Source organism: Kogia breviceps, chromosome 10, assembly GCF_026419965.1.
Source record: "Kogia breviceps isolate mKogBre1 chromosome 10, mKogBre1 haplotype 1, whole genome shotgun sequence".
Classification (NCBI taxonomy): Eukaryota; Metazoa; Chordata; class Mammalia; order Artiodactyla; family Physeteridae; genus Kogia; species Kogia breviceps.
In genome coordinates this window covers 23,846,650-23,872,186 of record NC_081319.1, presented here as the reverse complement: position 1 = coordinate 23,872,186, position 25,537 = coordinate 23,846,650, and the positions used below count along the sequence as shown (strand labels likewise).

Below are 25,537 nucleotides of genomic sequence, written 5' to 3'. Positions count from 1 at the left end.
TTGGGTCTCCTGCCCCCTGCCCTGCTGCGGGAAGACAGGGGAGGTGTGTGCCCATGCCACTGACTCAGCCGGGCCACGCTGGAGGAGAGGAGGGAACGTCCACCTGCGTCCAGACCGAGGGGCTGCCGGCAGACCCAAGGCACTTACAGCTCCTTTATGGGCAGCCCGTGCGGGAAGCAGGTGCTCCGGATCTCTGTGATGTTGTTGGAGCTTAGATCCAGCACTTCCAAGGAGACGTAAGCCTTCAGCTGACTCCCCTCCACGCTGCGGATCCTATTGTGTTGCCTAAGACACACAAAGGAAGGTGAGTCCAGCCTGTCACTTTGCAAAGAAACTATTTTCCTTAACACGTCTTCCAGACATTTTGTTTCCCTAGCTGCTTTGCAATTTCAGAAAATTACAAACGCTATGACACTCCTATTTTTTTTTTTTTTTTTTAAATTACCTGGCTGCGTCGGGTCTTAGGTGCGGCACACTTAAATGACATCTCCCATCTTTCTTTCCATCAAGTTCTTACCTGCACGCCGGGAGCTAGACAGAATGTCAAATTCTTTGTCTGTGACAAGTTTGTCTGCCCAAGTTCTAAGCCAGGCTACTCTCCCCAAGGACAGGAACACAGGGGTGACATTTCGGACGTGTGGAGAGCAGCCTGGCATGATCAGCACTCAGATCTTACTGGTACACCTTCCCACAAAGGATGGACCCAGTGCAACCTGCCAGCTTCTGATGCGGCTCGCATCTAGCATCTTCAGAACCTGGTCCAACCCCATCACTTACACGAAGGCAGGCACCAGAGCCCAGAGTTCAGTTTAATCCAACTGAACGCATCATCACATACCTCACATTTTACCGACACCTGCCATGTACCAGGCGTGGCGACAGGCACAAGGGATGAAAAAAAAAAAAGATTGCAAGATCCTGACAACCTAATAAGGGACACAGGAACCCGGTGCTGGGGCTAACTGGAATCGAATCCCCCGCACCTCCAACTCCACACTCTTGACAGCTCCGTTCCTCAGTTTCCTCATCTGGAAGGTGGGGCCACAGCGTTTACCTCAAGGATACGGATGATCCCATCTGAACCACACTGCTGTGTCTGGCAGATGTTCACAGAGGTGTTCAGTGTTTACCTCCCTCCAAGACTGATTTGTCCTTTAACCCTCTTTCTAAAGAATCCCGCAGTCTAACCCGCCAACCAGTATTTATTAATCAGGAGAAACTCGACAGGCGCTATAGCGAAGGCTGGAGGGAGAAGGTGGCCCTCGCGTGGGTTTCGCCCTGCCTGGCAGATTCGAACCACCGCAGCCCCGATCCCAGTACTCAGGTATTTCAGAATCCGCGGAGTGGTAGCGCTGGGCCTCCGGGCTCCAGCCTCTCACTCGGGCCAGTTTCTGAGTAAACAGTATCGGGGTCTCCGGCCAATCAAAGCATTCTTGAACACGATCCAAGTGAGCCAGGCGTCGCTAACCAAGTGGCATCTCTCTTAAACAAACACTTGACCAAATCGTTTCCAACAGGCATAAACAAGGCCCTCTTTCCCAGCAGCTCTGGGGCTTCTCGCCGACGCCTTTGTTTTCTTCCCCTCTCTCCCAGGCCCTGAACCCAAAAATCCATTTACCAGGGTGCAGCTCCTTTACACACAGCAGAGTCACGCCAGAATGAGAGGCCCCTTTTCCCTCCATGTGCCCCACCCCTCAAACTACTTCCTTTGAGTTCTTTATTAAGTTCTTAATAAAGATAGTCTCTTCAGTTTTCTGACTCCAAAAGAAAAAAACAGAATAGAAAAGAGGACCTTTATCATGTAAAGTATGGGAAAAAAAGAACAAGAAATAAAGGGAACAGAGCTGAGCCTCATCCAGGAACTCTGAATGCAGTACCCGGGAGCCGGGAAAAGAAGGTCTGAGCAAAGAAGGGCAGGGGCGCCCCGCTGGCCCCAAGTCACACAAAGAGGGACCAAGCACAGTCCAGGGGACCAGGGGACAGCTGCGAGCGCCCACCCACCTCTCCCCCTCTGCTCCTCCAGCCCGTCCTCTCCTCTGGCCCTTTCATCTTACACCTTCTTTCTTCTTTCTCGTCTGTGTATTTATTTATTCACTGTTCTGGGCCCCTGCTCTGTGCCAGGCCCCGGCTGGAGGGAGGATGCTGTGATGAAGACGCGTCTCTTTCATACGCTGGAAGGAGGTCCCTGTTGAGCAGAAGAGGCGGCCATGGAGACGAGAAAACAGCGGAGCGTGGGAGAGAGCGAGGATGGCTGAGACCTGCCGGGAGGGAGAGCGGGGCCGGGCAGGGCGCTGCCGGCAGAGGCTGCCGGGGCCGGCTCCACACGGTGGGATGTGCGTGCTGGCAGGAGACGGGCAGGGCAGAGGGACCGCATGAGGCAAGCCCTCGCAGATGTCCCGGGGAGTAGGGCTTCTGGGTCCCAGGGGGCCAGGTGAGAGGTGGCGGCAACAGAGAGACAGACACAGGAGAAGAGGAGAGGGATCCACGGGACCTGGAGACGACAGATGGCGGTGCAGAGAACGGTGATCCTAAATTTTCTAGTTCAGAAATGCTAAGGTAACCAGGCGCCTGGCTAGACCTCCCATCCTTGCCATTATGGCCTATTCTCAAGCCAGCAGCCGTAGAGATCCTGTCAGGACATCTCACAGAATGGGAGAAAACATCTGCAAATCACCTCTCTGATGAGGAGTGAATATCTAGAATACACAGGAACTACAGCTCAGCAACAACAACACGAAAAACCCAAACGAGTCGATCAAAAAATGTGCTAAGGGGCTTCCCTGGTGGCGCAGTGGTTGAGAGTCCGCCTGCCGATGCAGGAGACACGGGTTCGTGCCCCGGTCCGGGAGGATCCCACATGCCGCGGAGCGGCTGGGCCCGTGAGCCATGGCCGCTGAGCCTGCGTGTCCGGAGCCTGTGCTCCGCAGCGGGAGAGGCCACAACAGTGAGAGGCCCGCATACCGCAAAAAAAAAAAAAAAAAAAAAAAAAAAAAAAAAATGTGCTAAGGACTGGAATAGACATCTCTCCAAAGAAGATAAATGGCGCATGAGCACATGAAAAGACGCTTGACATCACTAAGCGTTAGGGAAATGCAATGAGATAGCACCTCACGCCCACAGCATGGCTACTATTAAAAAAAAACAAACTCCGGAATGGTATGTGGGGATACCAGAGGATATGGAGAAACTGGAATGCTCGCGCAGCTGCTGAAGAAAATGGTGTGGTAGTTCTTCGAAAAATTAGGCACAGAATTACCAGCAGCATGTGACCCAGCAATTCTACTTCTGGGTGTTCATCCAAAAGAAATGAAAGCAGATCTCAAAGAGCTATTTGTACACCCATGTTCATAGCAGCATTATTCACAGTAGCCAAAAGGTGAAGCAACCCGATAGATGGATGGATGGATGGATGGATGGACGGATGGACGGACAGACGGACGAACATGACAGATGTACACATACAAAGGACTATCATTCAGCCGTAGAAAGGAAGTTCTGACACACGCTATAACACGGATGAATCTTGAGGACACTGTGTTATGTGAAAATACCCCATGACTCCACTTCCATGAGTACCTGGCGAAGTCAAATTCATTGTGACAGAACGTAGAGCGGCGGTTGCCAGGGGCTGGGGGGAGGGGGAGTGGGGAGTTGTTTAATAAGTTTGGAGTTTTCATTTTCCAAGATGGAGAAAGCTCTGGAAATTGATTACACAACACGAGTGTACTTAACACTACTGAACTGTATACTTAAAAAAATGATTAACATGGTAAATTTCATGTCATGTGTATTTACTACAATTTAAAAACGAAACAAAGCAAAAATCAGCCAGTTCACAGGACTTGTTTGCCTAAAACTCAAATGATGGCTTTCCTGTCTCACTCAGGACGAAGTCCTTACGATGGCCTCTGAGGCCCATGTGAACTGCCACGCACTTGCCTTGCTGCTTCACTCCCTGCCTTGTACTCTGCCCCGCACACTGGCCCTCAGATACGGCAGGCGGACTCCTGACCCACGACCTTTGCACTTGCCTTTCCCATTGCTTGCAGTGGATGCTCTCCCCCTAGAGATCCACAGGTCCCATGCCCTTACTGCCTTCCCATCTTTTTTCACATGTCACCTTCTCAATGACGGGTCCCTGGCCACAGTCTCTACAACTACAAGCCTCCCTCCCCCCCCACCACTCTCACACTTTCCACGCTCTTGCCTGCTTTATTTCTCTCAGTATCTCTAATTATCATCTAATACACCCAGTATTTTGCTTATTTCTACCTTAACATCTTCTCTCCCACCAGGATGTGGCTCCAAGAAGGCAGAGATGTTTGTTTGTTTTGACCACTACTGTGTCTCCAACCACTGGAATAGGGTGAGGCACATAGTAGGTCCTCAGTAAATAACTGTTAAAGGAATCACAAAGAGTACAGGTTGAATTCAGAAAGGCTGAGCCTAGACACAGATTTGGGACTCATCTACACTGAAGTAGAAAAAAACCCCATGCAAGCAGATGAGTTCAACAAGGGAACACGAAGGAAAGGGTTTGCCAACTGCCCTGTGGCAGCACTGCTCAGAGACAAATGACCCAGCCCACAGTGGCTTCAGAGCCTCTTGGGGCTCAAAGAATGCACATCATCTTCTCCCCCCAGGTCTGGTCTCTCTGCTCTAGACTCTAGCCCAGCACCCTGATCAAACTCTTCCTGAATTCCTCCTATTCAGGAAAGCTGACCACACAGCTCTACCTTCCTTCTCTCACTAGAGCAAGAATCACACCTTGTCAGATGTCTCTGTGGACCCTGGCAATTCCACCCAAGGCCATGAGTTCTTCATGGGCTGGAACATGGCACGGCATTGAAGAACATGCCAAGAACATGGCCCTGCCTGAGTTCAAATCCCCATTGTACCACTTACAGGTGTGAACCGCTATAAAGGTGGTGTGAAGTTCCCAGGCCCCGTGGGCTGATGTGACCTGACACGAAGCAGGTACTCAGTCAAATGAGTTCTCGTTTTTATTAGCCATATCTGTACCCTCAGAGAGATGCTCAGGGTCTAGTTTGCAGCAGGTGCTCTGCAAAAAGAAGGAATGAATGGTTCCTAGTCCTCCCCGACACTTCAATGCAAACAGGCAGGCTTGACTCCTTCTTGGGAACAAAGGGCTGACTCAGACCTCTCACTCTTAGTTTCATGCATGAAACGAGCCTGCTCCAGATGGAGACTGTCAAAAAACCCCACCACTGAGAGACTGGGCTATTTGGGGAGCTATGCTTCAAATTAAATCCCAGATTGAAGCTTCTGCAGGATTCAGGGGGCCTAGAGATCTGATGGGTCCCCAACCAGCGAGATTACATCCTCCTTCTCACTCCTGGAGCACGTGGGACTCGGGCCCACGCTCCTGACCCCAGCCCACCAAACCCTACCCCACCAGGGACATCCCCTCCGGACACCTGTCCATCAAGGTTCAAAGACCCAGTATTCAGGGAAGCCTCCCTCCTCCTCGAGAGGTGTCCCACTTCCATAAAGCTCTCCATGTTTTAATGCCATGTGCAACACGAGTGGTTATGTCACTCCTTTAAGGTAACTAACGGTCCAGTATTCAAGGCCCCCGTTCATGTTTATAACCTCTGAATCCTGGTCCAAGTTCTTTTTAACGAGAGCCGACCAATTACTGAACACACCTCTAGGTAGCAGGCCCTGGGTGAAGGCTCCGTGAAAAGACACAGCAATCTCATGAGGGAGGTACTATTATCATCTTTACAGCTACGGACACTGGGGCTCAGAGCTCTGCTGGACTTCACCCGCGGTCACACAACTGGGACACGAGAGGAGCCAGTGTGCAAGTCCAGGGGAGCAGGACTCACCAGCCCTTCTGAGAGGCTCTCCAGGTGGAATTTTGAGTGCACTACCCCGGATTCAATCCGTAAGCCTTCAGCAGAGCTTGGCTACATGTGAATGCTGGCTGGCTGTTGCCGGGTCAGCTCACACTGGTCTGTGTCATCGGCCTCAGCCAAGCCGGCCTTTGTACCAGCCTCCCAGAGTCCTGCGTGAGCGACAAGTCTGCAGAGAGCTGTGGAGGGCCAAGCTGAGCAAGTAAGGCAGATGAAGCTCTGGTTCACAGTGACGGATGCTCTGGATGGAAAGAAGAGAACAGGGCAGGACAAGCTGCAAAGGGACGCCCTCAGGGCTGCACAAGAAGAGTGAGGAGAGGGCAGGGGAGAGGACAGTGTTAGAGGAGTACTTCTAACTGGTGTCATCCAGGGAGCAGTCCAGCCCTTTCCCTGCCACCGAACAGAATCAGAACAACTCTGTGGTGACAGGGACTGGGGGGAGGGGTGGTGGCCAGATCATGCAGCCTGTGCCTCCAGCCCGGGCTGGTGTACCCCTCAGGCTGTCCTCTGGGGTGCGGAAACTGTAATACGGCCAAAGTCTATTAAACCAACACCTGCTAAAGGCTTCACAAATAAAATCCAGCTTCAAAGGCAGAGAGCGGGAAAGATAAGCTCTCTCCACTGGGCTACATTTTCAGAGTCGATGTTAAATTAGACAGTAAAACACACAGAGGCATTTGAAACCAACACTGAAAGCTTTTCATCATAAGTGATTGTTCCACTACGGTTCTGTACACTGGGGTTTACAAGGTAGTGCCGTTAGTGGTGGAAAAGATCTTGTGTCACAGATAACAGCCAGGAAGAAAGGGTGAGGGGATCAAAGGAGGCAGCGTCAAGGTGGGTCAAGTGGATTACAGCTGGTTGCTGAAAGTATGCACCTACTGTCTACACCAGGGGTCAGCAATGGATTCTATAATGGGACAGATTTTAAGTATTTTAGGCTCTGTGGGTCATTTGGCCTCTGTCGTGACAACTCAACCCTGAAGGCGGGGTGTACAAGTAGCCACAGACAATATGTGAGCCGAGTGTGGCTGTACTCCAGTAAAACTTTCTTTACCATAGCAAGCTGCGAGCCAGGTCTGGCCCCTGGTCTACAACACAGAGCAACCGGTTTGGATTTCTGGGAGGCAGGGACCCCGATTCTAATTCTAGCTCTGATGCAGCTATCCAACTGTGTGTAAATCACTCTTTTGGAATCTAGTTCAACCACCTGCAAAATGGGGCTGAACACCTCTCTGCAGCAGACAGAACCGTCCCATGCTCCCTCCAAAGCCCAGGTCAGACATCACTAATCGCCCTCTTTCCCACTGATGTCTTTCCTACCCCTTCAGGAAGTGAAACAGAACCGAAGTTTACATCATTCTTAAAGCTCCTCAGAAGATGATCCAGGTTCCTGACCGGGGCCAGTGGAGGCAGGCTGGCAAACAGGGTGATCTTACAGAGAACAGACATTCACACTGTGTATCCTCACGCTTTTTAGCTCTTGCAACGAGACAGAAAGAGACACACCGAAGCTGGCCAACACACCAGTCCTAACATCTAAGCAGGCATGCCCTCAGCTCTCCCAGACAAGTAGGGGTGACTCAGAGCAGTACACGTGCTCAACTCCTGCAGTGTTGACTCTTACCAGATACAGCAAGTTTTCCATCATGTTACCTCAACATCAAACTTTTAATAAACAGCAAAACTCAAATTACAGCTCTTGCCTCATCTGAACCTCTGGCTAAGAAACAGTTTCACAATACCCAGCCCAGAAATGGGGGTAAAAATGTAATACACCTGCCACCACTCCCGTCCCTCCCCTCCCCCCATTCCCCACAGTGACCCTGGCAGACGTGATTAATCGAACTCCACACCCTGCAGCCTCTGAGCACTTTGCACCCGGCCCATCACTCCGCTGCCCTGAATTCTCCCTACGGCTCTGCACCACCGCACCTAACCCCACTGCCCCATGTAGCACACGCTCCAAGGTCTGATCAAAATGATCAGGATGAAGGTGTGTGTACACGCTATTAATGATTTAATAATCCGAGTAGCCCTGATGTTTACCTAAGGGGGTTCAAGTATATTATTGCAAGTGCTAAAAAACATTAATCATTTCAAGGACACACAAGAAGACAATGATTTTTTCAAAACACAGCACTATCCAACAGACCATGCGGTCAGGGCAGGAGGACAGTTGTGTTTGTTTGCAAATGTTTTTACTGAAATATCACAGGCATACTGAGAAGGGCACAAATGATAAACGTCGAGCTCAATGCAGTTCTACAAAATGCCTGCACCCGTGTAACCACACGACAGATACAGAACATTTTCAACCTCCCAGCAGGCTCCTTCCTGTCACTTTCCTTGTCATTGATTCTTCCCCAAGGGAACCTTAACTTCTACCACCTATGATTACTTTTGCCTGTTGCTGTGCTTTATCCACCTGGAATCGTTCCATATAAACTCTTCTGTATCTGGCTACTTTCACCCCACATGGGAGATTCATGCATGCTGTTGCATTAGCAGGACTTAAGTCTTTTTCATGATTGCAGAGTATTTCTCTTGAGGGAACACAGAGCAATTTATTTTTCAATCTACTGCTGATGGACACTTGAGTTATTTCCAGTTTGGGTTATTGCAAAAACAACAGCCACGCACAGGGACATGCCTTTTGCACATATCTTTTGGTGCATATTTGCCTGCATTTCGGGCAGGAATCGATGTCTAGGGTGACGCTGGTACACAGTCACGGAGCCCACATATGTGCGGCCTCGGCAGACGATGGTAGATTCCTTTCAACCAAATCCTTCAGGGTTGAAATGCATCTGAAAAGTCATCTGATCCAAGTGCCATATTTCATGCCGCCTCATTCAACCACATTCTCTGATGCCACCGCCCCCGTGTGTCCCTCCTTCCTGTACCAATTCCCTCACAAACAGCATTAGGAAGACAGCATGGAACCACAGAGCATGAAAAAGCTCAATCCAATCTTGTCCAGGTGTCAAACAGAGTAACTGTATTATCAGTGCGGGGCCTGAGAAGCACCAAACAAGGGAAAAAAGAGAATTAATAATTCTAAGCCCCAAATTGGCAAGAAAACTGTGAATATGCCCGTTATTGGGACCAAAGCCCATAAGCATCTTGAAAGTATAGATAAGGAGATTTTAAAAACAACACATGAATCCAGAAGAGCTTTCCTAGGCCAACTTGAAGAAAAGTTTCTCTCCTCAGAATGACAGTTGAAAGCATCACCCTCTCACAAGGGCTGCTTTGCATGCATCTTCTTAAAAATGAAAACCAAAACCATCTGTTCTATTGCATAAATCGATAATTTGCCCTAAGAAACCAATGCCTCGTGAGGACGGCCCAGCCTGGGTTATTTGCTGGACAGGAAATGAGACTCCGAATAAGCAGGTCTCCTTCTGTCTCTTGCTCCCTCCCTCTCCCCACACCCGCTGCTGGTGAATCACCAGTTCCCTGGGGAATTTTGGCCCGATTCTCAGCCTGGCTGCAGATGACGTTCCGGATCTGTTTATTCAGGTGGAGATCGGACAAAAAACAAGAGTGGCCCAGTGGCGGGATAAACAGCCTCCGCCAGGCGGGGTCAGACCCTCCGAAGGCAGGACTGGGCTGTGTCAACCGACCTCCCGACCCGTTCACTTCCTTCGGGGTCACTTTCCCCTTGGGGTCTTCAACGGACCGTTTCGATGAGCTCCATATGAAGAGGACCCGAGGTCCCCAAGGCGCCTGGATGCACCACATCCCGTTTGGTTCTCCCGCCCACTGGCTTATACACATCGGGCTGGAAGCCCGAGATCTGGAACGAAGAAACTTAGGCACAGTCAAGAGTCAGCCACTACGGTCCTGTGAAGTCAAGAGCGACCCGAGCCACAAAGGGCTGCAGATCATCAGGATCCAATCCAAACTACAAGCACAAGACAAAAGCGAGACCTCCAGAGGAAATGCACATTGCTGAACAAAAGAAGCTCATGAGAAAAGGCAACCTACTGTATGATTCCAAATACATGACCTTCTCGAAAAGGCAAAACTGTGGGGACAGCAGAAAGATCAGTGGTTAGCAGGGGTCTCGGAGGAGAAAGGAATGAATAGGTGATGCACATGGGATATTTTTAGGGCAATGAAACTATTCAGTGTGATACTGTAATGGTGAATAAGCATCACTAAACATTTGCAGAAACTCAAAGAATGTACAGCACTGTGAACCCTGGAAGACTATAGGTTTGGTTAATAATAATGTCTCAATACTGATCTATCAATTGTAACAAAGCACCAGACTAATGCAAGATGTTAACAGTAGTGGAAACCAGAGGGGCATGTTGCAGGGTATAAGGGACGTCTCTGTACTTTCTGCTCCATTTTCCTGTAAATCTAAAACTGCTCTAAAAGTCTATTAATTGTAAACAGAACACAACAAAACCTCCTAAGGTATTAAGCAGTTCCAAGATCATTACATCATTAGAATGTAAGTTTAGTTGGTTTTCTTTACTGCTATATCCTTAGCACCATGAGCATAGAACCATGAGTATAACATAAAAGACATTCAATAAATATCTGTTTAAGGGCTTCCCCGGTGGCGCAGTGGTTGAGGGTCCGCCTGCCGATGCAGGGGACGGGGGTTCGTGCCCCGGTCCGGGAGGATCCCACATGCCGCGGAGCGGCTGGGCCCGTGAGCCGTGGCCGCTGGGCCTGCGCGTCCGGAGCCTGTGCTCCACAACGGGAGAGGCCACAACAGTGAGAGGCCGGCGCACCGCAAAAAAAAAAAAATCTGTTTAAGACTTACAGATTTAGAGAAGGAACTTAAGGTTACCGGGGGGAAGGGACAGATTGGCAGTCTGGGATTGACATGTACACACCACTATATTTAAAACAGCTAACCAACAAGGACCTACTGTATAGCACAAGGAACTCTGCTCAATATTCTGTAATAACTTAAATGGGAAAAGAATTTGAAAAAGAATAGATACACGTGTATGCATAACTGAATCACTTTGCTGTGACCTGAAACTAACACAACATTGTGAAGCAACTATGCTCCAATATAAAGTAAAAATTTTTTTAAAAATCTGTTGAATAAACAAATGAATTACAACTCCAGTTCAGTCTCCTGTATTTGCCACGACATTCCTGAACAAAGGAATGTTATTCAGGAAAAAAAAAAAAAAAAAAAAGGGAAAATCAACCATTCAATTAAACAAAGCTTTGAAAGAGAAAAATGAGAGGTGTAATGTAGAATTAACTTTTTTAGGCAGGGAAGCTGACAGATATCCTTAGAAGAAAATGTCAAACACAATGGACTTTCGGGCTGATCGTGGTGCATCTCCCAAGTTCAATGTGACCCAGAACACGGACATTCGTTGACCAGCCGGGGTTGGCCGAAGTGGTGGCTCTACTCACCGTGCAGTGGCCACCAGTCCCCCCGTCCCCCCACCCCCGGCAGCAGCGAGGGCTGAGCAGCCCTAACCCAGGTCTCCGTAGCCACACACGTGCTTCCCCACTCCGGCCTCAGCCACAGTGGAAAAGGAGGAGGAGAAATTCAACCAGGGGAGTTCCAACCCGACACGCTGACCCAAGGAAGCCCTTTGAGCCACGTCTGCACTGCGCTCCCCAGGGAGAAGGGCCGTGGCATTTCACACTGGCAGGGACTTCTAAGGGCTGGCTGGGCGCTCAGCTCCGTGACCATGGGGAGGGAACCTGCCCTGCATGTGGGCAGGGCAGGGCGGCACCAAGTGGGGCCAGGAGATGGTAAGTCAGGAACAGCCAGCCACTCCATCTGCACTCCCATCCACAGAAGGGCATCCCAGCTCAGAAAAGCCCGGAGAGTTTCTCTCCTGGTCAAAGCTGACATGGCCACTCTCGGGTTTATCTTCCCTTAAATGAGTCAATCCAGCCCTTTTCTTCTTCTTTTCTCCCCTCGCCCTGGCAACCTGCTCCCTGAACACCCTGCCACGTAGGTGCGATCCTCTGCACCTTGGGGGGGTGGGGTGGGGGTGGATGAGGGGCAGCCCAGCTGTCAGGCCGCGCCACGTGGAACCACACACCCTGGTACCAGTAAGAAGCCCACGGCTGAGCTTGACTTGCCCGATTTCTCATTACACTTTTCAGGGCGGCTCTGCAGGAAAGGCCAGCAGCAAGCCTATCCAAGAGCTAGAGGCACAGACTCTCCCAGATTCGAGGGGATGAGCCACCATTCCCGGCAAAGAACGGTGGGAAAGGTGGAGAGATGGCAGCGATCAGGAACCAGGAGGTGGTCAGAGCACCTGTTAAGGCCAGGTCCACCCAAGGGGTGTTCACACAGCCCCTCCCGGAGGACATGAAGAAGCTACGATAGGTACTTCTCCTCTCACTGATGGCTCTCCACCAATGAGGGTTAGGTGGGCAAGCCCCCGGCCGGGTGACGTGATCCAGCAGCTGGGCTGCACAGAGAAAACAGCCCTTCCCCAGGGTCCATAAATGCTGGTTGGCAGCTGGCGGGCTGGCGGGAGCAAGCTTAGATCACCCAGGGATCTAAGACTGACAGGCTGTGTCTCTAGCTCCTCACAGACCTGGCGGTTTTGCTTCTCACAGACCTCACCACCCAGGACTTGAAAAAATGTAACCACCACACAGAAACAACATAGAGGCTCCACTCGACATTTCCAAAGGAAACCTAACCTCATCTCTCTCAGGGCCGGGCTCGCGTTGCAGCCTCGGTCGCCAAGCTGCAATGGCGCTCAGGAGACTGTCCACACCACCTGCCAAAGCAAAAGGGGGGACGCGGAGCTGATGCGCACTCTCTAAACCACACAGGCAGGAACGGTAGGGAGAACTGTTAACTCCTATAACCCGCAGCTCTGGGACAGGACAGGAGGAGCCCGGAATTTCCTCCCCCTCTTTTGCCTATTCTTTTAATGTGCTTACCAATTATATAAAGACATCAAATAGATACTTTACAAAGCTGTTAACTCGACCTTAGACGCTGAACTTTGGGACCTGATCCTTAAGTGTACAAACACCTGGCCTCCCTGAGAGCCCCAAGGTGGTGGGCCCTGGGGTGGGGCACAGCTGAGAGGCCCACCGAAGGAGCAGCGGCCTTTCTTCAAAGGATGCTGTCAGGGAGGAGCCCCAGGGCCACTCCTCGGAGCTCCTCCTCTCGTTCATCAGGCATCCTTCATCTAGTGAGGGATGACGCCAGTTCCAGAGTCTCCTCTGGAACCCCCGGAACCCCAGCATGCTCGGGCACACAGCCTGCTCCAGGCCTGCTATGGGTCCTGGGGGCCTCTGCAGCCTCCAGGGAACGGGTCCAACGCTAGCGTCGGCTGCACAGGGCAGCGGACCCTCCCAGGAAGCCGGCCCTTGCCGCTTGGCCACTGAGGATGAGCACACGTCTCGTGAGATACACGAGCCGGAATAGGACTAACAAATCGAGCGTTTCGCAGTTCGTGCTTACTAGGTACCATGCTCTGGTTCAGCTCGTTTAACCCCCACCACGACCCGAGAGGCGGATACTGTTACCATCCCCACCTTACAGATGGCGGGTGGGGGGATGGGCTGTAGGAAGGTTAACCAGCAGGAAGCAGCGCAGCTGGGACTGCAGCCCAGGCACGACTCCTCATCACACGCTCCTGCGTGGAACAGAAGTGGGCAGAACCAGCCCCGGGGAAGAGGGCTTCTCTGGACAGTACCCTGTGTCTCCCACCTCTTCTCAGCATCCACCAGGGCCGCCCCCCGATCCTGGGACCCCAAGGGAGGCAGGACCCGCCTGCAGATGCAGGAAGGGCACATCCTGCCACCACCCCGCCCTTCCACGCACACACGTGGGCCTGCCGGACCCTTGGCCCACAGCGCGTCAGGGCACAGTTGCTGCAGGGCCCAGCCAGACCTCTTCGCTGTTTATATTTAAGGTGACGGGCGCGGGCCCTAAAGAGCAGCGTCCGAGTGGCTCTTCTCTCCTCAGGCAGAAAGTATGAAAAGACTGAACCGGGCACTTTTCAGGGAGCAGAAAAAACTTGCCCACCCTCTGCTCCACACCACGCCACAGAGGCACCGCTCAGCCAGATTCAGAGAGGGTAAGACGCTGCTCTGGGGTCACCCAGCTAAACAGCATGCGAACCCACGTGTCCTCTGGCTCCCGGCTGCGCGTCTCTCTGGAGACGGCCTGTGGCTGCGAGAACAGAGAGGGGACTGGGGGTGCTGGGGCGCTCCCGAAACTGCCTCCCCTCCCCCCGCCAGCCACTGCCAGCATGTTCCCCGGCTCGCCTGCCAGCTTCCCGGCAGCTCTGGAGCTCCAGCGTGGAGGAAGCTGTTTCAGCACTTGGCTGCAGCCTCCAAGCCAAGATCCTCCCCGCCTCTGGGGAGTGATACCACTGACGTGCCTTTAAAATAAAACCAGGCCTGCTTCCTGCCCCATCTGGAAGACTTCTGATCTCCCGATCATAGGATTCAGGGTATCTCTTATCACGCAATTTCCCAAGCCTTCAGCATACGACCTGACTGCACTCTGGGAGGGTTAAGGACGTGCATGGGCGGGATTTAGGAGTCGGCCCTCTAATGCAGTCTTTCTTATCCACCCTGAGATGATAATAAGACCCGCGGCAACATCAAAGCGGCACCGACTCTTCTCCACCCCGGAACCACGCCATCCTCTTGTCTTGCCTGTTCTGAGCGCCTACAAGAGCCAACTCTTGCTCTGCTCCTTTCATGAAACAACAAGCTTTGATTTTCACCTCCGTGTCAAGTTTTAAAAACCATATCGGCCGTCGCGGCCACCGCCTGGAGCTGCCGGGACCCTCCACCGCGCCGCCCCGCCCACCGCACCGCCATGCCGTCGGAGAAAACCTTCAAACAGCGCCGAACCTTTGTCATTTTGCAGGGCTTCCCTAGTGGTGCAGTGGTTGAGAATCCGCCTGCCAATGCAGGGGACACAGGTTCGAGCCCCGGTCCGGGAAGATCCCACATGCCGCGGAGCGACTAAGCCTGTGTGCCACAACTAACTACTGAAGCCCACACGCCTAGAGCCCGTGCTCCACAACAAGACAAGCCCCCACTCACCGCAACTCGAAAAAGACCACGCGCAACAACCAAGAGCCCACGCAGCCAAATAAATAAATTAATTAAAATACGTATCATCATGAACCTCAATGTCAAACGTAAACGAATGACTTTTAGGAAAAAAACGTAGGAGAAATCTATGTTTTGGGCCAGACAGATCTGACCCTACGGGCACAATCCATAAATGGAAAAATTAACACATTGGACTTGCACCAAAATTAAAAACATTTGCTCTGGGAAAGATCCTATTAAGATGAAAAGGCAAACTACAGACTGGGAGAAAATATTTTCAGACCACATATCCACATATCAGACCACATATAACAACAAAGAACTAGTATCTAGAATATATAAAGAACACTCAAAACTCAATGGCAAAAACACCCCAAACAATCCGGTTAGAAAATGGGCACAAGACATGAACCGATATTACTCCAAAAAGAATATACAGATGGCAAATAAGCACATGAAATGATGTTCGACATCATTAGCCATTAGGGAAGTGCAAATTAAAACCACCAAGAAATATCAATACACACCTACCGAATGGCTAAAATAAAAAATACTGAAAACACCAAGTGCTGGCCATGACTGGAGACTGCCAAGGGCGTGGGTGTAAGAAGGCAACACAAGGGATACTTGTGGGGATGGAAATGTTCTTTACCTTGACTGTACTGATGTGAATATCCTGGTTGTATGAAATTTTGCAAGAGGTTGTCATCGGGGGAAACTGGGTTAAGGGTATAGGAGGATCTTTCTACGTTCTTTACAATAGCACGAGAATCCACCATGAGTTCAAAATAGATTAATTAAAACAACAAAAAACATAGCAAGACATTCACAGTGCAATCAGACAGAAGTGCTGGTGGAATGCATGCTGCAATCAGCCAGCCAACCCGCTACCTCACTGGGTCTCCGGCAGAAATCTACCCAGCATGACTCAGTTCCAAGGGCCAAGCACCAAATACTGCTGTGCTTTGTGAAACTTCTGAAATCTAGGGATAGGCATGAACCGTCTAATTACCTTCTACCGATTAGGAAGGAATTGGAGGGTGTCGGACTCGGTGAGAAAGGTGTAGCTCATAAAGCTGACTGGAAGACCAGCGACCACCAGTGGTGACGTATGAGGAGTTACTGCTGGGTTCTGTGTCCTCTAACTCAGCTGAACCCCAGCACTATGTGGCCAAGCAGGAGGGCCTCCTGGGTGTCTAGACTTAGATGGTGGTGGACAAAGGTCGGGCCTCCACTACCAGACATGGGGTTCTCAAGACACCATCCCTGGAACACCAGCCTTGGGAGGAGTTCCATGAAAAGGCTCTGGAACAGCCGCATATATTCCTCCCTCGTCAGCCCCGGCAGACTCCCACAAAGGTCCAAGAAAAGTACCTTTGCATTCTGCTCGATTCTGCATTTGCTAAACATACAATGACCACAAGACCCCCTTCTTCATGAAGCAATTGTTAGGGTCTCATAGGAGAGGGGTCCAGGTAGGCTCATTTTATGTGGGAGACACCACACTGCGCCCCCCTCATTACTAAAGGCTCTACATATCCTGTAGCAAAGAAGGCTGCTTTACCTTTAGCTCTGGGTTTCCTGAACTTCCTGACTACAGAGAAGCAGTCTGGATGGGCTGGATGCATAGCGGTATCTGCAGTGATTCTCGACCTTCACTTTGGGAAAAGCCTATTCCCCAACCTACCTGACAGGTGAGCAGAGACCAGGACAGCCCTTCTCCTGACACACCCATGCCAGTTTAAGGACAGTTGCACATCTAAGCAAACCGAGGCTTGCAAAGCTGCTACTAGAAAGAAACAGGATAAGGATTCAAACCTGACGATGGGACCCCGGGGCCCGCACACCTCCCCTAAGCCACGCTGCCTTCCACGGGATGGTTTCTACAACTGCTTTCCCTCCTGTAACATCTGCCCAGATTTTCAATGAATCAAGGAAAGCGAGTCCTCTCTCTCGCCTGAAAAGAGCCAGGCCCTTTAGGAAGCCACAACCGACCATTTCTGTTATTACTTGTCCCCAATGAGTCCCTTCACCTTGACGATAAATGTCTAAAACTATCCAGTATCTGCCCTATGCTTCACAGTGGCTCATTCTTCGACTAACCCATGCATTCAGTCCTTCGTTTATGTATTCAGCCAAGCGTGTATGGGGTGCCTGTGAGGTGCAGCTGCTGTAAGGAAAAGATAAACTTGACTGTGGTAGGGTCGACCCCCTTTCCCCATCCCCCAATTCCCCAAAAACACACCCTGGAGACACAGAAAGACACAGATGTGACAACCACACTAACAGATGGGGCCACAGTGCTGTGGAGGAGGTGGCTGGGGGGGGGGACGGCCACTCCAGACAGAGGTGACACCATGAACAAGGCCTGGAATCAGAGCCCCGGTCTGTGTGGGCTCCCAGCACAAGCAGCCGGATGGAAAGCTCCAGGCAGGAAGTGGGGAGATGCCGGGAAGAAAGGGAACCAGAGGCCAACTCTGAAAGAGCCCAAGACTTTATTCCTTAGGTGACACAGAAGCCACTGGGCCCCTTCCTTCATTTCTTCGCCGAATACTGACCGCAGGGCCACCACAAGGCAGGCACCCCACTGGGTGGCAGGTGTGGAGTGGCAGGCGGTGAGGATAGAGTTCCATGGGGGTTACACGGGAGGGAGGATGGAGAGGAAGAGAAGGGCCAAGCGTGGACGCCGCCGGAGCCAAGGCCGTGAGGACCCCTTCAGAAACAAGGTGCGGGTCTCAGGTGTGGCACCGGCCAGGACGAGCTCCGACGCTAATCAAGCAGCTTCTCAACACGGGTGGGTGCTCAGTGGGCCCACTAGACAGAACTCACCAGCATCTGAGCCTCTACCAGGAACCCATGAGAGATGTTCTCAACCAGAGACGGACATTTGTTCCAGAGGACGCACAGCCCAGGTGCCGCCCCAGGCCCGCAGGAGAGGAAACAGCCGCGTGTATCCTTGACCCTGGTTAAGTGTGGCAGATATGGGACCCGGATCTCTCCTTACAGCTGAGGCAACAGAAACCCAAAGTGGAGAGGTGACTCGTGAAAGACCCTGTAGGGGTATTTCTGGCAGAGGCAGGGCCAGAAGCCGAGGGGGAGGCCAAGTTCACGGGACGGATGGCTCCTCCCTGTTCCCTGGGTGCCAGCACCCGCTTCGCTGAGAACGGCTTGCATTCTGAGTTCAAGAGACAGGAAGCACTCTGTTGGGTGATGTCCTGACAAGAGAATGGTGTAGGGGGGTTTTCCTGCCAGCAAAGAAGTCACCCTAACAACCCGTCTCCAGCTGGAGGTGAAGAGAGACTGGACCAATATTCTCTGCTCAAATGCCCATAAAGGAGCAGCTGTATGAGAAGCAGGCAGGGTCCTCATCCATGTGCTTTCTCTTCCCCAAGGTGACCCGTGGGACCACCCAGGCAGGGACAAGATGAACCTTGGCCTCAAGGTCTGATGCTACCCACAATGCACAGCAGCACTTTGCTTTCTTTTTTATTCTATTTTATTTTATTCATTTATTTTTGGCTGCGTTGGGTCTTCGTTGCTGCACGCGGGCTTTCTCTAGCTGCGGTGAGCGGGGGCTACTCTTCGTTATGGTGCGCGGGCTTCTCTTGCTGCAGAGCACGGGCTCTAGGTGCACGGACTTCAGTAGTTGCGGCTCGCGGGCTCTAGAGCGCAGGCTCAGTAGCTGTGGTGCACGGGCTTAGCTGCTCCGCGGCATGTGGGATCTTCCTGGACCAGGGCTCGAACCCGTGTCCCCTACGCTGGCAGGCGGATTCTTAACCACTGCATCACCAGGGAAGCCCGGCACTTTGCCTTCTGAATCCCTCTCTCCCTGGACAATTTACTGAGCCTCCCAGGAGCTACAACTGTTTTTCAGGGAACGGGGGAAAGTGAAGACAGGCATGAGAACCACAGGCGTGTGGCTATTTGGAACCACATAATTGCTGGAGCATCCCCAAATCACGGCTCTTGTTAACACACACTAGAGAATGAGGGAGGCAGGCAGAGGCCGGCCTGGCCTATAAGGAGCCTCGGGTGGTGAAAGGGTTTATCACTGCTGTCGGCAAGGCCAGGAGGAGAGGGAGCCCCTGGGATGGCCAGTCCTCACGCGGATTCCCAAGATCAAACAACAATTACGAGGCAGAAAAACTTCACTCTGTGTGCTGATAAATACTGTTTTTCAGCATACAAAAAAGAATCCCGCTTGATTTGGAGAAAACGTCACATTCCCAAAAAGTCCAAGGGAATTTTTCCCCTTATTTCCGTAACTCTAATTACTCTTTGTGACTTGTCAGAGGGGCTTGTCGGAGGGTCCAACTCCCAAACAACCCTCACAAGATACCAACAGATAATTATCCAAACTGAATGTCAGCACTAGAATTTTGCTGTATTACAACACAGCTTTTGGGTGGGATTAGAGGGAAAGCTTCACTTTCTACAGCTTATATTTACGTATTCTTTTTGTTTTTAAGAAGAGCCGAGCCTTACTTTTGGAATGATAAAGAAAAAGGTTTGTAAAGCGTCTGATGTAAGTTTTGCCTATTGTTTTACTATAAAGAGGGTTTTCTTCCCCCACCATCATAATGCTTCTTCTCTGACTTACAGGCGGAAAGCAAGTGAGAGACGGGTGGTCTGCCTTTCAGGGGAAGAAGATACCCCAGTTTAGGCGGCAAATCCACAATCAAGTTCTGTGATCACCAAACGAGGTGGTCATGCCTCCCCAGGCCAAACACGCTGCCCCCCACACGACAAAGCCAAAAGCATCTCTTAGACATTCTGAATGGCTAACTCCGCAGTATCTTCACGTTAAATCAGTGGTAAAAGAGGTAACTAAAACCTTTCATAGGGACCTCCCCGAGAATCATAAGCGCTAAATTAAAGGTCAGCCTTCGTATTTATTTTTCCTCTACTTGGAGAGAAAAAGAAAGAAAGAAAAAAGAAGGTGTGAAAGTCAAGAAGGCAGGGGAGCCTGAGTATTTTAAGTGACAGGTATCACAGGGAAGGAGAGAAGGGGACAAAACCTTTCACTTGCATGTGCCCAGCTGTGGCTCATTCAAATTTTTGCCTGCATGTTGAAAGGAACTGGTGAGCTTAAAAAAACCAGAAAACACCCATGTCCCTACCGCAACAGCCCCTCAGCCCCAAGCCCCAAGGTTCTCCTTTAACCTGCCTTGGGGTGAGGCCTGGTCTTCTAGGTTTCTTCAAGTTCCCCAGGTCCTTCTACTGTGCAGTCAAGGATGGGAGCCACTGCTAAGATATTTGCAGAGTGCTTTGCTGCCTGCTGCACCTATCCCAGGTAGAGGAACGGGCGATGAGCAAAGAGGAGGGAAATCAACTCTCCTGGTGCACGCAACAGTTCCCATAGAGGGAATTAATACACGGGAAAGCTAAGCTAAATCTCACACACACACACACACACACACACACACACACACACAAGGATGGAGAGTATCTGTCTATCACAAGAGAGCGAGCCACACCACAACAGGTATCTGCAAGCAGAGTCCATTTTCAGGGGACGTGAAGAGCCTCTACCCCCCACCTCCGACACCCCGCCTCCCGGTTCAGTGTGGAGAATACCCACCAATGCCCCTTGGAACACAGCAGCCAAAAGCAGGGCCAGCTCCATCCACGCCCAGAAGGCCCTTGATGGGTCAGGGGTAAAACAGTGTCTCCAACCTGGTGCGCTTTCAGGAGACACCAGACCCTGTACTGAGACACGCAGTATTTAGTGGATCCTCACAGCCAACACCATTGCATGAGTGGAGCCAGCTGAGGCCAGCACAGGCGATGGAGGCAGGACTCACGGCCAGATGCAGTGGATCCAGAGCCTCCTCTTAACCACTGTGCAGAACTGCCCCCTCTCTATAAGGCCCTTATGATGTCGGACGCACTGTGAGGTGAAGACATCCACTGGCACCTGCCTTCTCTCGGTATTACTTGGGGAAGGAGCCCCGGTCTTTACAAACTGATTCACAGCAGCCCGCCTCTCATAGCCCTCCCCACTGATGAAGAGCTTCTTTGCCCCCAAAGACCCTGCAGCCATACAGCTGAGCAGAGACCAGCAGCCCCCACAGAGGACACCCCAGGAGGGCCACCTGGCTGCATCCCACAGCCCTGCCATCCTTGGCAGCACACACTTCCCTCTCCTGGTTGAAGAGGATGGGAAGAAAGAACTACAAATTGGCACCTTTATTTCAGCCGTTTGGGTTTGAACGGCGTCCAGGAAGTGAGGAAACGGCGGAGGAATTCGCCTCGAAGTGATGTGTTGGGCGGCGGAGGGCCACTGTCTGAAGAGCTGCTGGAACAACTGAACACCCCCTGGGCGCTGCAGAGACCTGACGGCAAGGCGAGTCTTCCTCCCCGCACCCTTGCAAGACGGGGGACCAGAATCAGCCAGGATAACCCACCTGGGTGTGTCCGGGGGGTGAGGGGAAGGTCAGGCTACTCTTGAGGTCAGGAGGACTTCCCGTCACTCTGCATCAGTTAATGAAAACCATACTGAGGGCTGCCCAACGTTCGGAGGCAGGCACACGACTTGAAGAGACGCCCATGCGTGGGGCGCAGCCTCTCACCCACACCAGAGCCTACCGGCCGCAGTCCCGAGGCGCATCCCTCTTAACACAATTTGACATGTCAGCACGTGAGGTGACAAGACCCTCCCAGGCCCCCAGACCACACGTTTCCCTGCGTACAGTGAGCACACAAACCCCAGACGTGCAGAGGATGAGACCAAGACTCACCTCTACCACTTCCTGTGTGACCTCGGAGAAGTGTCTTGCCCTCTCTGTGCCTCAGGCACGTCATCTGTACAAAGTGCGTGACCACAGACCCTGTGCCTCCTAGGACTGCCGAGGCAATATAATGAGGTGAGGCCTGGGGAGGCACACAGAGCAATGCCTGACAACGACTGTGTACCACATACAGTGACTGCTGCAATTTTCCATCTCGAGACGCTGAACCATGGTGAGACTGCTGATGTTCTGACCATTTCTGAACTAGAAAATCTGGCCATTTCGCATGACTCGACTTAATTCACCGGGTAAACTGACCTGTCTCTAAAAACCCTTGCCTTTGAACAGGCAGGGGGAATCTAATATTCCCTCCGTATTGCCCAACAACGAAAGGCCTTATGAAAGGAAGGGCTGGCATAAATGCAAACACATTTCTTCCACTTGGGCTGTAAAAGCTGAAAATGGCTCCCAGGTGTGAGCAGGCACAATTGGCTTGGCCTTCTTTGCACGGTCACCACGGGGGTCAAAGTCGAGCTGGCCATTTTCGGATTAGGTGCACACGCTGGCGAAGCTTCCCCCGGGGTAAGTGGATTACAGAAGCCACCTGCAGGGAGTGGGAGTGCAGGGGTGGGGGCGGGGAGGAAACGGCCTGGCTGGAAGGAGGCTGTGGATATGGGCGGGGGCCAGCTCCTTTCACACGGGAGATTGTGCAATGGACAAAGCAGCTCCGCTTCCCTTCCCCGCGCCACCGCCGCCGGGTCACACGGCCCTGCCGTGCTTTCAGCACCCGCTGCTGGAAGGAAGTACTTCCCTCCAAGACCATCCATGCTGCACCAGCATGCCCATTCCCACTGGGTCTTGGACTCTATTTAAAACTTAGACAGTCATCAGAAAAAATGAGACAGAGAGGGGGAAGAAAAAAAACCGAACACACAACAAAGGCCAACTCTCAACGACAGACCCTAAGCTACCGAGTTCCCAAAAAAGGCAGTGACCTCCGTGACCAAGTTCCTATTCCATGGGTGCACCCCTCCCTCAGCTCCCCAGACAGCACAGCTGGCGTTCCCTTCACTTTCGCAGCAAATGGTTTGCAGATGGACCGCTCATCTGGCTGCCTTACCACCCCCAGTCTCAAAGAAAGTAAAAAAAAAAAAAAAAAATAAGAAAAGAAAAGAGAGAAGGAAAATGACAAGTCAGGACTGTGTGTAATTTGGCAGGCTCGCCGCGGAGGCCTCAGCGGTTCCTTTCCCAGCAAAAGGCTCCCTGAGACTCGGGGCAAGAGGCAGTCCGCACTACAGAAGTCCTGGGAAGCTTCCGGGACACAGAGCTGCTTTCTTTGTGTACTGGGCGTTTAACTTTCTATTTTGAGGCTCACTCATGGTGCCCAGAGTCTGATGAGCCTGCGGGTCTGAGAACCAGGGGTCCCGCTCTGCCTTCCAACAGAAGCTTCCTGGCCCTTCAGAGCAGCCCGCCTGTTGACAAAGGGGAAAAATGGGGAGCAAACTGGCCTTAAAAGGGGGAACAGCCATGGCCTGTGAGCCCTTCTCCCAGTGCTCCTCCAAGTGGCCTGCGTGTTGGCTGAGCACCTCACTGCCCCATCTTGCAGTGGGGAGAGAAAGGAGGCGCGCGTAAGGTCACTTCGTCTGGGAACCTTCCCCGTCTTGCGCCCGAGACCTTCCCAGGCCCTGGCTTGCATGACAACTGCCTGTTTACTCATCCTTCTCTGCAGCTAGACTGCGAGTCCCTTGAGGGCAGGGACTCCGGCCCGTGGGGCACGTTTGTCTGTCCTGGGCTTCACGTGGAACACGCATGCGCTGGCACACCTCCCTGTGGCCCCGCACGTGAGCCCTGGGCCCCCATCTCAGCTTCCTCCGCTTTCCTTTCATTTCTGGGGCTCACGGACAACCAGAAGGACAGCCTCCTGGTGGCAGAAGGCCGGAAAATAGGAGGTGACGAGGGGGGTCACAGACGGCTTGACGCAGGGTGGAGGACAGGTGTGGGCCCCGAGTTCTGATTCCCCCATCAGGGCAGACGAGCATGGCTGTGCTCACCTTCCAGATGCTTCGGCGGCTGGAACAAAGCAGCACCGCCTGGAACAACGGAGGAGCACCTTTCAAGTCTCAGTCGAGGGTAAAGTTTTATCTGATAACAGTGACGGATAATTAGCAGAAAGGTAAGGGGTGCTAAAAGCGGCTCCCGGCAGGGAGGCACAGCTGTAAGCAGAGCTGCTGACACCGCACATCGAGACGGGTACAGATCTGCCAGAAGAGGCTCCCTGCCTCCCAGGGACTCGTGAAGGTCTGACGGGGAGACCTGCGTGATCACCACTCAACAGTCCATTACGCAGAGACAAACTGATAACAGCCGTGGGCCTCAAGCGCTGCCCACGCTTGCTCTGTGTCCACTGCCCCCAGCACTTTGCTCAGAAATAAATACCTTAACCAGGCCTTGGAGCCCCACTGCCCCAGAGAAATGCCTCTGCCCATACAGGTGACAAGGGGAATTTGTCTGAATAATTTACTGCCCTCCAAAAACTCAGCATCGCGGTTGCTAAGGACTCCACCCTGCCCCCCCCACCCCACATTACTACAGAAGCTCAGGTAGCGGTTCTCCGAGGGAGGGAGGTTCCCAGACCCATAGCGTCAGCATCCCCTAGGAACTTGTGAGCAAAGCAGATTCTTTGGTCACACCTCACCCAGACCTGCCGGATCAGAAACTGGGGCTGGGCCCCGGCCACCCTGTGGCCCAGCGAGCCTTCCAGGTGACTCTGGTAAATGGTCCAGTTTGAGAACTACACAGGTGATGGAGAGAAGCCATGATCTCCCAAGGGAACGGGTGTGACGTTTTACCCAGAGGAAAGAATCCGTTCACACCCACAGAAATCTGGGCAACCGAGGCAGAAAGTGAGCACGTCTCTGAAGACACAGAAGAGAGGAACCGAAGCCTCCGGTTTACATATATCTTCCTGTTGTGCTGTTTTCTGACTAGGGCCCTGGCTTCCCTTTAGCACCTGGGATCTGAACCGGCTATACAGGCTGCTCAGGGAACACGGAGATTCACACTTGACTTGGGGCCTTTTAAACACAGCTTTGTTCACAGTTTCTCCCTAAAGCGTTTCGGTCACTACTGACTCCACGATCCTGATGAGTGTGTCCATAGGCCTGCAGAGAATAAGATGTCAACGGCCCAGATGGGGTTTACTTTTACACCAACGCCCAGGCCGACTGGCCTTCCTTCACGGGCAAGGCTAACCTCGGTTCTCACTGGAGGACGCCGCTCAGAAGCAGAATGCAGGAAGAACTGCCCATTTCCATATTTTCTATTAAACTCGATTAAGTCCGCTCTTAACTTGATGATTCGTGGATGGTCCAGCAAATTCCCCCACAGGAAGGACGGACGATCTTTACCTTGGGGAGAATTTCGATGTCCACCTCCCCTGGTACATACACTTGTAGTCAGGACACACAGACACACAAACACACACAGACACACACACACTGCTAGGCGACTGACGATTCATTACTCACACACAGACACACAGAGAGACACAGACACAGACACACACACACACTGCTAGGCGACTGACGATTCATTACTCAGCGTAATTTCACCTGATAATTAACAGTCTCAGCTCGGGTCCCAAAGCCCAGCGGCCCCCCTGGCTGGGTCCTCGGGGAAATGGATTCCTCTCCCCAGTCCCGAGCGGCTGCCCAGATACTCACTGCCTCCTGCTAAGGCTCACTCTTTAATTACGCTTGAATGTGAATTGATCTTCCCATTAATGAGCCTGTAAAGAAGACTGACTGGCCCCTTTTTTCTAGAGGGTGCGCTAGGCACACGGAGAGTTAAATATTGCTATTGATTTGACTTCCCCAGCAGACC

At 52.1% G+C, this 25,537-nt stretch overlaps 1 protein-coding gene across 4 annotated transcripts in view; it reads right to left on the bottom strand.

The window, feature by feature from the left end:
• Positions 1–25,537, bottom strand: part of LRIG1 (leucine rich repeats and immunoglobulin like domains 1) — a 123,053-nt gene that overhangs the window by 39,358 nt on the left and 58,158 nt on the right. For all 4 annotated transcript variants that reach the window (XM_059075570.2, XM_067043694.1, XM_067043695.1 and 1 more), the window contains exon 4: positions 148–285. In XM_059075570.2, the coding sequence (XP_058931553.1) occupies positions 148–285 (138 nt within the window). The remainder of the gene's footprint in view (positions 1–147; positions 286–25,537) is intronic.